Source organism: Protopterus annectens, chromosome 13.part0 (genome assembly GCF_019279795.1).
Source record: "Protopterus annectens isolate FY-2018-M chromosome 13.part0, PAN1.0, whole genome shotgun sequence".
NCBI classification, from domain to species: Eukaryota; Metazoa; Chordata; order Ceratodontiformes; family Protopteridae; genus Protopterus; species Protopterus annectens.
This window is the reverse complement of record NC_056747.1, coordinates 321994611-322012631: the sequence shown is the minus strand read 5'-3', so window position 1 is coordinate 322012631 and position 18021 is coordinate 321994611. Positions and strand designations below refer to the sequence as shown.

The window sequence follows — 18021 nt, the reverse complement described above, 5'->3', positions numbered from 1 at the left end:
GCTCTTTTCAGATCCATCATTGAGTGCAATACCCCCCTCAGCATGTACCTAACTAAGAATGTGTAATAGTTGGAACGCCCACAGAAGCTCCTCACCAAGAGAGTCCAGGGCATTAACACATTGTCCTGTACAGATCGACTTAGAGCCCTGTCTCTATATTTGGTCTCCTACAGGCTGTTGAGAGGCAGTCTGTGTTTGGCACATAAGGCATCCTTGGATCCAGTCCTGATGGAGCTTTTGCACATCCACAAAATAAGAAGCACCAGAAACACTAAATCCAGGGATTTGAACTTTGCTCGTGAGATAAAATAGAAAATGCTGATGAAATAGATATGTGACTCAAAGGATCTCCCTGCTCTGAAATAGGCACCCCCATCCATGTGAAGCAGAGTCCATCCCTGACCCTATTCATACGTAACCTTGACCATTAAATAGGAAATTGTAAATTCATCCCCAGGTTGTCCCCCATGTCTCTTATAGACATAGGTAGACAGTAACATTTCACAACCAACATACCCCCCAACACAACATTTTTGAAACCTCCCCCTCCAATTAAGACACACATGTTACAAGTGGCCACAATTAGGTTTGATTGAGCAGCTAGGCTTACAAAGGCCCTGGTGGTCGTTAGCCTAGTATATACCTATGGCACTTCAGAACCTGACATGAACATCTGGAGTCAAGTAAGTTGTTCAGTAACAGGGGAAGAACGGATAGTTGATTTTTGTGCAGTAGGATTTGGAGTTTCATAAGTTACATTTGTCTGTCTTTGGAAATCTCCCAAGAGATGATATAGTCTGACAAATATAGATGTGCCTACGCAGTTTACATTGGGTCTGAAGGGATTGTAAGAATTAAAGCCAATTATGGGAGGGTGGGTTTCTGGAAATTTAAACCATGTTTCACTGACTAATGCAATTGGAAGGCATCCATATATGTATAATGTCTCAAAGTTGGGCAACTTGTTATTTAGACTTCTGACATTGAGCAGAGTCCCCTTAAATAAATCATGTATACCGGAATGTTCATTAACTGAGCCTTACCTAAGAAAGCCACTATAGGGGGAGCAAGGGATTTAGCATCTGAAGGGAATCTGAGGGAAGCTGGTAAAACAGGACATGTGTCTTGCCTGTGGGAGAGGTTGAGAGTTTGGAAGACAAAGAACAGGCATGTGGATGCCGCATGTTTCAGTAGTCAAGGGGGTTGTCTGGGTCACACCACTACCTCAAAAGCAAATGTTTCAAAGCAGACTGAAACAGTGGGAGAAGCTGGTACGTTGAATTACATTTGAGCATGGAAATGACTGTTTACTTACAGTTCTCTCCTTTTAATAAATACACTAACATAAAAGTGTAAATATAAGTTTCTTAGCCACTTTAATTTTCCCAGAAATATGTAAGACACTGTTTTATGTTCAAGAACTCTGTATGGTTTCAGAGGCGAACATTCATAGAATGAAACAGCTCGAGTTCTAGTAACTGGAGACTACTTGACCTTGACATGAAGTTAATTTTTCTAAACGTAACAGTAAGATACTATACTGTTAGACAGCCCAAAGGTATCACAGTAGGTACATTACAAGTTAGATTTTATAGTAGATCTGCTGTATTCAGTAGATTCCTTTTGAAAGTTTGGACTGTTCATAGTCTGTAGATAAGTACTAGGTTAGTTGCCCTTAGTCAATTTCCCCTTCAAAGGTGAGAATCAAACCCTGTACTTTGTGCTTGTCAGGTAAAACACCTTAACCATCGCTCCAACCCCCAAGTGCAGTCCTCAGAAAAGCAAAACTGAAAATGCTGATGTTTTGGAATATATGCAAGTCCAGAGTAGCAGAATGTCAATGTGTTCCCTTTACTCCTTAAAATGGCCATCTTGACACACACACACACACACACACACACACACACACACACACACACACACACACACACACACACACACACACACACACGCGTATATATAACAAGGTTGCATGGGGGGGGGGGGGCGGTGCCCTCATTGTAATAAAAAAAATTACAGGTGTAAGTTTTTGGAAATTGCTGTGTTTTGTTTGAATCACAAGTTCATTTCATAAAGTGTCTGAACTTGACGATTGGGTTGGATGGCCATTTTCAGCAAGGTGTGTGTGTGTCCATGCTTACAGCCATGTGTTTGCATTAATGGGAATTTACATCTTTCTTACACTGCAACTCTCTTTTTCTGGGTCTGTGAGAATACATTTTTAAATCAAATTAGGCTGCTTTGAAATTCTGTAAAACTGGATTATCTTAATTGTATAACAGCAATTTCGTCTTTAAAGCACCATTCTATTTTTTTTACAAGATCTGGATTTTTAAATCAAATATTGCTACTTTTCAAATTATGTAAACTATATGATCACAGTCTAAGAAGGTCAGAAAAGTATTAGGAAATGTATGCAAGTCATAATAAAGATGAGAACTGTTATGACTGGAGTATATCCAGGCTCTAGACTATAACTCGGAAATGGATGTGACCTGAAAGAGGATGATAAAAAAGTTACCATTACTGTGAACACCTCCCCAAGTAATTTGCAATTCTTTGTGCTGCTAAGACTGTATCATGAACTGTTTGGGGACTAACAGGTGGAACCTTTTACCTGCAGTAAGATGCCTATATTGCTTTCATAACTGCTTCACTTTACTTGTCCTACCCTTGTTTTATGGGATGTTGTGTAATCTTTACTTTTTAGTTGTTGGTAACTGCAGCGTGGCCCACTGAAACACAATTCCAATTTGAGGGCTAGCTAGAGGTGAACGTCAGAGAAATGGAACAGAGAGCAATAAAGTGCATGTGTAGAATATTGCTGCAGAGTACAGGAAATACATTTGCAGATAACTGTCAAGAGAAAGTTTATTAAAACCTGTGCATTACAAAGACACAGGTAAGGTGAAAAACTATATAGCAGGTTAGAAAGTTTAGTGCTGACGGTGAACTGGAAGGATACAGTAGTCTGGCTGTGACTTGCTACGTTAGAATTGTAGTGGTGCTTTATCAAGTGAAGTATTTTTTTTTTTTTTTTTTTGCAAGTCATTCCTATGTATGAATGTCTCTACTCTATGGATACTTAATTTAGTGTGTTCTTGTCATGGGTATTTCCATTTGTCAGATGTGACCTCTGGCGGTCTTGCACCACTACTTTCAGCCTTCAGAATTCATTGCAAAAACAATGTGAGATGAGCTGAACCTAAAATTAGATCCACAAGAATCAGTGTTCTACCCAGGCCAACAAACGCACACAAAAAAATGCCGAGGTCATGTGACAATGTGCATTAATACTATATAGCAACAAGTCATAGGCAGGGGGGCTTCATTAAAGCCCTCCTTCACTGTTACCCTGATAACACTTCACTGCACTTTTGACAAGTTGAGGCATTTTAGTACTATGAAGCAGTTATGAGCAGGATAGTGGCACTTAACCATATTCTTATAGAGGATGGAGGAGTTCTCTAAAGGGATGATAGAAACATTTATGATCTAGAAAACAGCTAGCTAGCCTTTGCTTTACTCTTGTTTTGGTCTGCCAGCTGTATCAGCAGTGATGTGTGCCAGTAGCAGCTGCATCTACAAGATAAAATAGTGGCAGTCGGAGGAGAAGCCGTCATTACTGTGAGCTACCACTGATCGTTTCTTTTGCATTTGCAGAACATATCAGACAGCTGTAGAGTTCTGCAGGCCAGTGTTATTACAGTGTGGACTTCAGTATAAGGGAGATTCGGCAGTATGTGTCATCACAGTGGAAATAGTTTACAGTTTTTCAGTAAAGTCGTGTATGAAGACAAACGTGTTGCTGTGCTCTTGCACTTTGTCGAATTTTTTCTAGCACCGCCACTTGAACAAAATCTGCAAAACAGTGTGGAGTTCATCAGCATGCTTGTACTGAGGTAGTGCAGGTGCTCGTACATATACACACTGCTTGCTGTACATTAGTGAGACAAACCAGTCTGTGTGCGCTTTCAAGCATATGTACCTGCTTAGAAAGCGGTGGCAGGTTTTTCTGGCTCAACTGATATTTCTTCACCAAATGAAAATGTTAATAGTGAGTTGGAATTCAGAATGTTAATGTTTGAGCATGCAAGGCTGGTCATGTCGAAAATCCATATTCCATTAACATGAGATCCCCTTTACAACTGTTGTAGGTGATCATTTACTGAATAAAGCTGATGAGCGGGGTTTTACTCCTCTGATGTGGGCCGCAGCATTTGGGGAGATTGCTGTTGTGCGGTACCTTCTTGACAAGGTAAGAAGTCATTTGTTGCAGTGCCCAGAGACTAGTGAATGTATGCCTGTATCGGTGTGTCTGTCCCTGTGCTACTGTGTAGGATATTTAATGCAGATTCTATAAACAGTCTTATACAGGTTTTTGATAAATGAAAATTGATGCCAGCTGAATTAGATAGCCCTTTTCCACTGCAGATGATGTCCCCTGCTGTTTGTAACACTGTTAAGTTGCATGAAACTTGAATGCTTGCAACGTTTTTCTTTTGTATTATGTTATTATTTTTATTTTGTGTAGTGTGATTTTTGTTAAGGTATTACTGTGAAACCAAAGTACACATTATTGTTTTGAACTGCAAAAAGATTCCATTCTACTTAAGTCTGTCTGGGTGTGGTGGAGGGATTAAAAATTGTTCACTCCTTATACCCTCAGGCATTGTAAACTTGGAATAAATTATAATAAAGACTTCATGTGGGTAGTAATACCACAGGAACATTCCATAGTCATTGGATGATTTCGAGTATTTTTTTTTTGCCTTGAGCTACCTCTGGGGTAGAACTCATAGCTTCATAGACCTGTGAATAGTCATTATTTCTTTCTATTTCCATGTCCCTGTAGTGGGATGAAGGTGCGTATACTTGCATTTGCTGATTTGAAGAGTGAATGAGTGTTCTCATCCATGTATTCCTGTACCAGTGCTGTTGTGCACACCTTGTGTTGACATTGGCCACTCACTCCACAACTTTGACTTTCTCCTCTAGCACTTAGGTTTATTACTGAAATCCAGGTCATTTGGGGTGCAGTCCAGGTTAATAGCTTCTCTGCCGTGGAGCTGGTTCACTTAAGATAATTTTGATAGATCATTAAGAATGTTCATTGTATTGTCCACTGTTGCAATTTAATAGTTTCTTGGGACTTTTCTGTCTCAGAAGGGCCGATGTCCAGCCAGACTTAAGCAGCTTTGCACCCTTCCGCCTCCTGGTTGCGCAGATATCTTCCCACCTGGATGTCAGCACATCAGTGATACAAGTGGGAGGTCTTCCCATGCCATCTTCAGTTTTGTCACAATAGAAGTGCATAGTGTTCTAGCGTTTGTCAATCCATCAATAGGTCTTATCTGCTAGAGCTTTCAGGTAAGTAATCCACTCAGAAACTTTATCTCTGATTACACTGTGCATAATACTTATTGTTTTCAGGCATCAGGTATAGAAGTTAGTTTCTAAGTGCATTTCATTTAGGAAGCAGCTCCCACATAAAGACTTCTGCAGTCAGCATTCATTCTGTGTGAGGAACAGCATCCCCATCTGCTCTCACTGTGAATCCCGCAACCAAAAGACCATTATATGGAGAGCAAAGATTGTCCAAGACAATCCAAACTAAAGAAGGCTGTGTGCATTTTTAAAAGCCTGAGGTGTTGACCAATCCTACTGCAGATGCCTTGCAAAAAAAGAGAGAGAAGTAGTCTTGCAAGATAAATGTAAGGGAGGAAGAGGAAGATGATGATATCCAGTTGGAAATAGACCACCACCCTAGGCTCAAAGACATCAAGTTCAATTATGTGCTTTTTCAGCCTTCCAGCTTTGACATCCACAGACATCTGTGGAGATGCTGTACAGGGGACAACTACACATTTGGGTGAAAACGCATCCTCCTGAACCAAAATCCTCCATTTATTGATCAATATATTCATCTCTCCATGGCTGTGTAATTCTGATGCTTATATCTTGATTCCCAAGAGTAAGAGTGGTATCCTCTATGTTTTGGTGCATTAGGATGTTCCCTAGTTCTATGGCCTGCAATCATAAATGTCTACTCACATATGAGGACCTCAAAGGTAGCCACTGCCAGATCCAGACTGAAGGCATCTATGTAGTGGATGTCCACAGTCTTGCCTTTGCATGAGGTAAGTACTTAGTAATGACCATTCCTCACAGCATGTCCAAAGGTCAGTTCCCTGTGCTTTCTCCTATTAACCTGGTGAACTTGGGCATTGTGAGGCAGTGTAGCAACTGCCTCATGTACACAGATATCCCTTTCCTCTTACCTCCCAACACTCAGACTTGTGAGAGATGCACTTATATAGCCAAACTGGAAGACATGCTCTCTCCAGCCAAGACCAGATTATCTGGTCAAGAGGAGAAAGTCAACACCTGCACCACACCACATGGAACACACAACCCTCCAGAACACAGCAGAGACCTCCAAATCAGAAATGCACTCGACCAACACAACACAGCAGAAATCACAAGACATATAGCTTACCTACACAGTGTGTCCCTCAACCTAAGCCCCTAAAGCAAAACAGCTTACCCAATACACTAATCATAGGTGAGGCACACTGATGTCTCACTCACTAGGTTGAATAAGGAGAAGGTAACAGCTGTCTGTCAGCTGCCAGGATCAAACACAACACACGTACTCAGGTCACTCCACAACAAGTACAAGTATGACTCTGTCATTGTCCATTTGGGTGTGAATGACCTGAGACACACCTCCCTGGACTACATGAAAAGAGACATGGAGGAGCTCTCGGATTATGTGGCCCAGGCAGGTATGACCCTAGCCCTGAGCAGCATCCTACCGTTGCCCAGAATCATACCACAGTGCAAGCAGAAAATGATTGACTTCAACAACTGGCTATGTTTCTGGTGTCATTCTAAGGGGTCCAATATCTTCTGCTTGGGATGACATCTTGATCTCGCCAAGGCTTTTGACACCATCCCCTATTCTGGAATTATAGCTAAACTCACTAAACTAGGTATAAATCCCTACATCACAAGATGGGTTGCCAGCTGGCTCACTGACAGAACCCACACTGTAAAAGTTGGAGACTCCAAATCTGACCTCAAACCAGTGACAAGTGGAGTACCCCAGGGTTCAGTCCTGGGACCTCTCCTGTTTGGTTTCTACTTCTCTGAAGTACAGGCTAACACAGAAGGCCTCTGGCTGGCAAAGTTCGCAGATGACTGCAAACTAGGAGCCATAGTCAAGTCCCCAAATGATGTGGACATCCTACAGAAAGGCCTCGCTGAGACAGATGCCTGGTATCAGAGCCATGGCCTCAAGCTCATTGCCAAAAAGTGCACTGTCATCCCCTTTGGTAAAAACTCTGTACCCATGAACTGCCACATTAGGCAGCAATCTACTTAACACCGACTGTGTGATAAGAGATCTTGGGACCCAGGTGGACAGTAGTCTCTCCTTTGATAGTCACATCACCACAGTAGTCAGGAGGTCCTTCAACATGGCACACCTCATCATAAAAGGGTTCTCATCCAGGAAAAAAGGAGGTCATTGTTCCCCTCTACTCGACACTCATTAGACCCATTATAGAGTGCAACGCCTCTTTTGGAATGTACCTCACAAGACATCTGCAGCAGCTGGAAAGGCCACAGAAGTACCTCACAAAGAGGATTACTGGCCTCAAACAAATGCGCTACACTGACAGTCTCAAAAAACTCCAGCTTTACTCGGTAGCATATCGCCTACTCCGAGGTGATCTCTGCCTAACATATAAAGCTATGTCAAACCCAGAGCTGTTGGACATGCTACACCTAAAGAAATCCCAATCCCTCCAAGCTACATGCTCTAGGGACCTAAACCTTGTCACCACAATACAAAGGATATGCTGGAGGGATAGATTCCTGTCCCAGAGACTTCCCATACTCTGGAACAGGCTACCCATCTATGTCAAGCAAAGTTCTTCATCAGCACTCTTCAAGAAAAATCTTGATGAGTGGATGGGAAATAGGAAATACAGTGGCACAGGAAAATAACTTTCTCGGGTGGCGTAAGCCAGGGAACCTTGTTGGCTAGGCTTACGTAGGCCCTTGGGCTGATAGCCTAGTACCTACTTATGAGCATGATTGACAGACTTCGATGCTTTGCCAGAGATGGCCTGCATCTGTCACCCCCTAGGTATCCAGATACTGGCTAAGGCTCTTGCCACCCCTATAATGCCTTTTTTAGGTGGCGTTCCAAAGAACACATTACCACCGTAACAGCTATAAATAAATGCAATCTGAGGATCATGCTACTTAACACTAGAAGTCTAAGTCTCAAGATGCACTCGCTCGAAGCACTCCTCAAAATGGAGAACATCGACATTTGTGCTGTAACGGAGACCTGGTTAAAAGCAGCTGAAAGCACCCCTGCACTACCAGGCTATAACTCATTCCACACCTTTCGGCCCAGAACATGGAGCGAAGCTCCAAAGGCTGTGACGTCTCCATATTCATAAAGGATATGCACACCTCCAGACTAGTGGCCCAGCATAATGCATCAGAGATACCTCACGTACAACTAACAGTGGGTAAGATGGCGATTCAGGTCGTAGCCTGCTTTAGGTCCCCAACCATGTCCCAAGACTCTCACTCCACATTCCTAAACACCCTGGAAACTATTAGAGTCCAACTCAACCCCGTCATACTGGGTGACTTCAACTACTCCTCTATCAACTGGGAAAACTACTCATGCGCCAATACACTTGCCCAAGCTTCCTGGAATTCATTAATTCCAATGTGCTGGACCAGCTCATTCTTATCCCCACTACAGGAAGCAACATCCTTGATCTTGTTATTGCTAACATGGGCAACGGTTGCTCATCACCAATAATCAATTTCTCCCTGGTTAGATCTGACCACAAACTAATTACCATGGAAATCCATTTCTCACCCAAACCACCAGCAAAGGTAACCACCATGAAAAACTACTCCAAAGCTGACTTTGGGCTCCTAAAAGCAGAGGTGGCTAACTTCACGGCACCCATGCAAATGGAAAATAGGTGCATGACTGCCGAATCATACACTAATGCACTGTACGAACACGTACATAAATACATGGAACTAGCCATACCTAACAGAACCAAGACGCTCTCCTCCAAAAAAAGGAAGCCAATCTGGGTGGTCCCCTACCATTTACAAACTCTACAACAAAAGGAAGAAACTGTTGCAGAAAAAGGTGAGGTCCCAAGACTGGAAAAACTCCCTTATTAGCCTCAACAAAAAGTTGAGATCCCTCATCAAAACCTCTAAAGCTAGCTCTGAAGGCAGAATTGTGGCAAGAGTACAGCTTCCATGGGACCTGACAATATCCCTGGCTGTGTTCTACATGAACGACAAAGTGAACTGGCACAACACCTGTATGCCCTGTTTAATCACAGCCTCACCTCAGGCTTTGTCCCTACAGAATGGTGAACTGCTAGTCATCCCTCTCCATAAAGGGGGAGCGACTACAGACCCTGGGAATTATTGCCCCATTAGCCTGACGAGTCTGATATATAAGGCTATGGAGTGCATCATCATGGACCTAATTAACAAGGATTGAGGGAATCTCCAAACTCTGGATCCTACATAATTTGATTTTGTGAAGGGTAGATCATGCCTGCTCAACCTGGTTGACTTCTTTGAGTCAGTCACCAGAGGTGTGGATGACGGCAAGGCAGTTCATACAGCCTACCTCGATCTGGCCAAGGCTTCTGATACCATTCCTCACTCAGGAATTATTGATAGACTCAAACTAGGCATCCCACCCCTATATTACTAGGTGGGTTGCAAATCTGCTCTCAGATAGAACCCACAGTGTGAAAGTAGCAGACTCCAAGTCAGACTGCCGACCATTCACAAATGAAGTCCCACAGGGATCGGTCCTGGGTCCTTTCCTAGATGTCCAGGCCAACACGGAGGGACTCTGGCTGACCAAGTTCGCCAACAATTGCAAACTGGGAGCCATTATTAACTCCCCAAGTGATGTAGACATCCTACAGAAAGGCCTCAATGCCAAAACATATGTCGTCATTCCCTTTGGGAAAACTCAGTTCTCACTAATTACCACATTGATGGTAGCCCACTGAACACTGAAGGCCTTATAAGAGATCTGGGAACACAGGTTGACAGCAACCTCTCCTTCGACCAGCACATTGCTACTGTGGTCAGAAAGTCCTTATATGTGGCATATCTCATTACCAAGGGTTTTGCATCCAGGAAGAAAGAAGTCATCATCTCTCTCTACTCTACCCTCATTAGTCCAATCATAGAGTGTAATGCCCCATTTGGCATGCACCTCACTAAACACCTGCAACAGCTGGAAAGGCCATAAAAGTACCTCACAAGGAGGATCCTAGGCCTTAAACACAATGCCCTACATGGACAGACTCAAAAAACTCCAGCTTTTCTCTCTCTCATATTGTCTATTGAGAGGCAATCTCTGCTTGACTTACAAAGCCATGTCTGACCCAGCCCTGTTAGAATTGTTACACCTAAAGAAATCCCAGTCCCTCTCCACCACACACTCCATGGATCTCAACCACATTACCACAATTAACAGAATATGCTGGAGGGACAGGTTCCTAACCCAGAGACTGCCCAAGCTCTGGAATAGACTTCCAATACATGTCAAGCAGAGTACCTCACTGGCCCTTTTCAAGAGAAATCTTGATGAGTGGATGGGAAATAGAAAGTTCACCCCGGAGATCACTCCAGTGGCTCTACTTGATAGAGGCACCAGAAACTAATGGTGGCATGATGCCAGGGCACTTCTATGTGCTAGGCTTGTAAAGGCTCCAGGGCACACCTATAACCCTTCATTTCTGTTTCCAAGGCTCTCTCTCTCAGGACTTAATAAAGCTGGCTCAGGATTTTGTACACTTTTATAGCCTGCAGCCATTTTCTGAACAATAATCCATGTCAGAAGTCCTTCATCCTAACAGAAGAAGGGAAATACCCTCCTTTCTCCGAGGTATTGGATTCCTCTGACTCAGAGATGGAGAAATTGGCCTATGAAGGTCACACGTCTTTCCCTCCCAGCTGGGAGTTAGACACTAAGGGCAACTTATCCTCAGTCTTCCCACCAGAATACTTCATTCTGCTGAGGGACATCATCAAATGAGAAGGATAATTTCAAATAGGAGTCTGGGAAACTTTCAGATGTACAGAAGCGATACAGGAGCTTTCTGTACTTACATGAGCTTAAACTTGAGTAATATATCCAGCAGTAAAATCTTTAGTGATGCATTCAGTAGGGGATCTTTGGAGTGAGGCTGCCAACCCCCAGCTGTCAGGAAAACAGATTATTTCACAGGGTTGGAGATTTCTGCAGTTATTTTGATCCAGTCAGTCAGTGTCCATGGATGCCAGCAGGGCTTCTGCTAGGGTTCCAACCAGTAATCTACTTCCTAGTGAGAGGGGGAGTAAAATCTTGGACCAGTTTGAGTAGAAACTGCACAGCTTTGTCCTCCCTTGGCATTTTGGGCTCTTAATTGCCAGAAACACACATCGAAATGCCAGGAGACACTCTTGCCTCAGTTAAAGGACATGCCCTACAGGGGCAGCTACACATTTGGGTGAAAACACATCCTCCTGAATCAAAATCCTCCATTTATTGATCAATCTAGACATTTTTCCATGCCTGTTTAGTTCTGATGCAAAGCTTTCTTGGTTATTTTTGAGTATAATAGTTATACTAAAGTAAACATGTGACCCCGTCTGTTTTCCGTTTTTCTATCTGTTCAGTTTTAAGACATGTAGGAACTGCAATGTAAAGAGAAGAACAAAAGTCTGGCCAAGAGAGCACAATGCAAGAAAAATTGATATGCTTTTTTTTTTTTTACTCTTGCATAGGGGAATGATTGAATTAAGGCCTTTGGCTTGATCTAGTAACACATTTAAAGGAGAAGCAAATACAATAGAACACCAAGTATAATAAAAAGGTTCTTCAAGCAAATAAGTGAATACTTGTAGTATAGGCAACTCTGTGTCTAGTTCTCGTGTCTCTATGGAGACAGTCCAATAAGGGGCAATAAAAACAGAATACTTCTTTCAATGGCCAGGAGATGACATTTTCTGAAAGCATTCAAGTGTTTTTCTAATATGGAAGAGGAATAAGGATAACACACAAAAACAGACAGCACTTAGTGGAAATAGAAGCACCGACTGTACCATGCGTCTTAGCATGAATTAACCTATAAGAAAGGTTATCTAGGTCTGTGAGTGTGGCTGTCAGTCTAGGACAGTTCTAATTAGGAGAGTTAAACTTCAATATTTGAAGAAGCACATAGTTTCTTGTGTTTATATTCAGTTAATAGGTTTTATGGATGTTTTGTGTGTGTGTTTTTGAGGATTTTCACTAAAACAAAAACTTTTGCAAGATGTGACATGGGTTCAATTGGACATGACAAAAAACAACTGTATAAAAGATCAACCTGCTAAACATTAATGTATGCATATTACTCAGAAGCTGAAACTAGACATTTAAAACATAGCTGTTATACAACAGATGGGAATAATAATTTCTTAATATAATGACAACACTTTGTGTTATCTTTAAATGTAAATGGTCTCACAGACATATACAAAAATGAAAGAGTAGAGAGCTATATTAAAAATGTAGAATGCAAAAAGCTATGCTAGAGGAGATTAACTTGGAAAGAACTGAGCATGTGAATTTGATAAAAGAAAGGATTTCAGAATGGTTATTCAGAGGAATATCTGGAACAAAAGGAAAAGGGGAGTACTTATATTAATTGCAAGATGACCTCCAGAAGTGATAGAAGAGGGAAGAAAAAAAGATGATGATAGTACTAACGGGCTGCTGACAAGTGAGGAGGATTGCACTGGCATGCATTTATATTCCATCTAAAACTGCTATAATGGAGCTAACAAAAATTCTGGGAGAAATCAACTTAAAGCAGGGAATATTACTTATAAGTGGGGACTGGAATTTATTTTCAGCATTGAGGATTTATCTGGGGGAGGGCAGAAGGGAAAATGTAAACTAAAGGGAAGATTTATGAAGAAATTTATGAAAATATTTGGAATGGAAGATGTGAATTTACATATTCCCCAAGGTACAAAAACTTGAGGTAGGCTAGACGGAAATTATATTTCACAGGAGCACGTGCATTTAACTGAAAGTTTTGATACGCATCCAATAATTATTTCAGATCACACACCAATAATAATGTCTTTCGGCTTTTCTCTGTTAGGGGTTGCCACAGCCGAACTCCGGTCTGCTCATGATTGGCAGTGGATTTTTACGGTGCAGAGTTCCCAGCCCGACGTCCAACCTTTAAGGAAGGCACACCCATTCACACACTCACCTACCTGCATGTCTTTGATGCCACTCAACCGCGGGGAGGACATGCACACTTTATACAGAAGGTGCTCCAACCGAGAATCGAACAGAAGAACCTGTTGCTGTGAGGTGACAATGCTAACCACTGCACCACCACGGCCTATTCAGATCACACACCAATAACAACTCAAATAAAAATGCACGGTAATGGAATATAGAAATCAAGAGAAGGTACAAATGGAAATGTTTATGGAAGAATTGAATATGCCAAGGTTAGAGGTGGATGAGGCTCAATTACTAACAGTTAGGATAGGAGATGAGATAAAAATGGTGCTGTATAACAAAATTTATAGGAAATTCTCATGAATAGATGGTATTCCTGTGAAGTTTGGAAGCTAGGAGGGGAAAACTGAAAAATCTGGAAGGTTTTAACAGGAGGAGAAGCACCAGCATCCTGGAAGAAAGCGGTGGTGGCTGTAATACTTAAAGGTAGTAAAGACGCCTCAGATCCAGCTTTATATTGGCCCAGTTCAATTCAAAAACATAATTATGAAGTGTTTATGTCTACAACAGCTAAAAGAATGGCAAAAATGATGCAAAAATTGATATATATGGATCAATGCAGTTTTGTGGAGGGGAGATAAACATTTGACAACATTAACAGAACAATGATGATCCAAAGGGAAGCAGAATGTAAGAAAATACCACTGTTAGTGGGTCTTGATGCAGAGAAAGCATCTGAGAATAAGCTGCGATTTTATGAGCAGGGCAATGGTAGCATTTGCATTCCCTGATAAAATTATAACGTTGATTAGGAAGATACAAGAAGGATTGGAGGTGAAAATTAAAGTGGGTGCATTCCTCTCCAAGTTCTGTTTGAGCAGAGGAACCAGGCAGGGCCCCCCTTACTATTTGCATTATATTTAGAACCACTAGCAAAGAAAATAAAGAACTCAGAAATTCAAGGATATAATTGGTATGGTAGTCAAGAAAAGCTGGCTTTATTTGCACATGATATTATTCTATACCTGATAAAACCAGAAAAGGACATTTCAGTGTTGTAGAACATTTTGAGACAGTTTCTAGTCTTTTTAGAATACAATGTTATTGAAGATAAAACAGAGGCAATAGCTGTAAACTATGTACCCACACATAAATTGGTTCAGTAATACCCATATTTATGGGGACATGACAAGTACTTAGGAGTATAGATTAAAAAGGATACTGTTATGGCAGCTGTAAGGATATGTAGGAAAAGACTAAACAAATGATACACAAACTGAGAAATTGGAAACTCTGTTTATGAATACAAGCAGTCAAAACATTTTCAATATCTTTAGTTTTATACACAGGTCAGGCATATTTTTTATCAACCAAAGGAGAATTCGTGGATTGCAATTAATAAAGAATTGAAGGATTTTTATCTGGGAGGGGAAGACAGCAAGAGTCAAGTGGGATACGCTGATCCTTCCAATAGAATAAGTCGGATAAACCTAAACCACCTTGAAGGGTATTTCAGAGCTACACAGTTAAGGCTCCTATACATAGCACAAGCAGAAAGCAGTAATTCACTGTGGAAAGGGATGATAACCAAATGGGGAGAAGCTCAAGAAACAAGAGACTGGGATTTTTGATGCAATCCTCAAGGAGAACAGCAATAACCGTGCAGAATATCACATTCATAAAGTAACAAATTATTCTAAGAACCAAGCCAACATGGGAAAGGAGATTCTGCCTATAGGGAAGACTGCAATTAGGGATATAGACAGTAGGCAACAAGGAGCTGGAAAATTGGCAAAGGAACCAAGATATTGTGATCACATAACTAGAAATGGAAAGGTAATAGAATGGGAAGAGGCCAAGAATTTATTTGGACTGCAGGCTAGAAATTGCCTTCCCTATCCAAGATAGATATCAGAGTACATGATAAAAGAAATAGGGGGATCCTAAGCAAAAGACCATCACTGGTAGAGTTTTTAGTAGAATCCAGAACAGAAGCTGCTGTTAAAGGGATAAATAGTAGAGCATATAAAGTAATGCATGATAACTAAGAACCAGAGGAGCTTATCCTTAAACAAAGAATATACTTCCAAGTGGAAACTAGTATATGAAAAAAATCCGGTTAGAAACCACTCATGATACAATAAATAAACATATGGAAATAGTACCGAATAGCTTACTTTGATTATTGAAGGAATATATGGCAACAGGGAAACACAAAAATATAAATTCTAAATACATTATTAATACCTAAAATCTTTTATGCAATTTGTAAACAAAAATCCGGATATAAAAGCATGGTCTTTTTTCAGATTCCCAATAGCATATACATAAAATGATATTACAACTCAGGATGCAGTAGCAGTTAAAACACTTAGTAAGAATGGTCTAATTTACTGGCATCAGTTGATAAACACTAAAAGTACTAATGATAGAGCAAATTATTAGTGAGTGCAACCTTGAAAATAACATGTGGTTAACACTGCAGGGATTAAGACATTTTTAAACCAAAAGGCTATAATGCAGAAGTCTGTTAGGAAACGTTTCCTAAATTCATAGAAAAGTTAATAACGCTGATGGAATTTCCCACAAATGGGAAAGGAATTTTATCAGTATTGTACAAATTAAAGAAACAAGAGTTCATAATAAACAAAATATATGGAAACACTATGAAACAGTTAATGGTAAAATGCCAGATGATAAAGATAAAAAAAAAAACTAATTCTTACATCTCCATAACTAACATCTTTATCACTATATTGGCAACTTTTCAAATGGCAGTTTATACATAGAACATACTTAACACCACACAAATTAGAACTAATATAGATGTTGGAGGTGTAAATCACAGTCAGTAGCCAATTGGCTACACATGTTCTATGAATGCCATTTACTTAATATTGGGAAAGTATTAACTACTTCTTACAGGCACTGTTCACTGAATTTCCAACTTAAAAAAATCTCTAGTTTTGTTGAATACACCTGTGCAGTCGTGGGTTCCAAGGCAAAAATATGTAATTTTGTGGACTTTTCTTGCTCTTGCAAGAAAAATATTACACAGAACTAGAAAGCTGTGACTCCTCCCAATTTTAAATATTTCAAGAACATGGTTTTATCAGACTCACAGTGGGAATTGAAAACAATCAAGGAAAGAATAGAACGACCTACTTCCTTAAGCACTGCCTGGCGGAAAGTAAATCAAGGGCTGGAAACAGAAGACTGTAATAAATTATAATCTTATTCAAAGATACATTCAAGAAAACAAGTTTTTCAAGTATAGACATCCTGTGTAAATTGTTGGTTTTGTAATGTTTGTTTTTGGAATCGTTTCTCCACTTTAAGCTTTGACTGTGTAAGTATTTATTTGATATACATACTGTATATATGTTTATATTTCTGAAAATCAATAAAATTTTATTCAGTAAAAAAAAAAAAAAAGCTTTGGGAAGAGAGATTAGTTAAGCAATTCACAAGGAATCTATGGGGGATACATGTATGACTCCCAAATATGCAACACAGTCTAGAATATTTAGGATCTTTACTTGGAAGTATTTAACTGCGGTGGTGGTGCTGCGGTAGCGTTGTCGCCTCATAGCAAGACGTTGTCCCGTTCGATTCTCAGCTAGAGCGTCTTCTGTGTGGAGGCATACGTGAATGGGGCGTGCCTTCATTGAAGGTTGTGCGTCAGGGCTGGTAACCCGGTACATAAAAATCCACTACCAATCATTAGCGGACCGGAGTTCCACTGTGGCGACCCCTAACCGGGAAAAGCCGAAAGACACAAACAAACTTGGAAGTATTTACTTGGTGTGTAAGATACCTACGCAGGCTCCAAAGACGTTTTCCTCAGGTAGATAGCAAATGTTGGAGGTGAGATGTGAAGAAAGATTTAATTGGGAACATATTTTTTGGGAGAGTAACGAGTTGGCAGACTTTAAAAATTCCCTGCAGACTACTCTGACAGAAGTACTGGGTAAACAAATTGGTATAACTAAAGAAATGATTTTTGAGCTATGGTACAGAACTGGAATTTCCTAGACATAGTAAGACAGCCAAAAAAAAATCAGTTACTAGAAAATGGAAATCAAAGACTAAACCTACTGTAGTAGAAGTAGTGGATATAGTAACAGAGATAAAAAAAACTGGAAATAGGATCTTTAGAAAAGGGTAGGACCAAATTACATAGAAAATATGGGAATTATAGGAATAATACGTGCAGAATAATGTTTTGAAGGAGGAATGAGGTTTAAAAGAAGGCAGGATTAGAGTGAGCTATGTAATGTTTGACTTACAATGATTGGATAGATTGTAAGTGATGTGTAATGTTTGCAACTAAAAATATGTCAGTATGGTTTGTTTTCGTTTATATAAACATATGATTATCTGTGTCATAAGTGATAGTTTAATAAAGACGTTTGTTTTAATAAAAAGTCTGACGAGATGCCAGACAAACCACTGAGAGATACAGTACTAGAATTATGTAACATAGCTTCCCAGGCAGCAAAGCATTCAGTCAGATTTAGCTGTGATGCTGTTGCATCCTGTAGGGTGGTAGCTTTGGGTTCAGTATGCTGGGATGAGGACTACCTCCTGCAGACCACGTTAAAGGTCAACTCATCAATGATCTACTTGAGAAGGATTTGCTTTCTGGATCCAAAAACCACCAAGCACGATAAATTCAAGCAAAACAAAATGACCAAGACCAGTGAAAGAAA

The 18021-nt window shown here is 40.5% G+C and overlaps 2 protein-coding genes across 9 annotated transcripts in view; one reads left to right on the top strand and one right to left on the bottom strand.

The window, feature by feature from the left end:
• Window positions 1-18021, bottom strand: part of BORCS8 (BLOC-1 related complex subunit 8) — a 1082199-nt gene that overhangs the window by 415455 nt on the left and 648723 nt on the right. The window lies entirely within an intron of this gene.
• The window catches only part of RFXANK (regulatory factor X associated ankyrin containing protein), a 223150-nt gene that overhangs the window by 84627 nt on the left and 120502 nt on the right, over window positions 1-18021 (top strand). For all 5 annotated transcript variants that reach the window (XM_044053915.1, XM_044053912.1, XM_044053914.1 and 2 more), the window contains exon 5: window positions 4158-4258. In XM_044053915.1, coding sequence (XP_043909850.1) covers window positions 4158-4258 — 101 coding nt within the window. The remainder of the gene's footprint in view (window positions 1-4157; window positions 4259-18021) is intronic.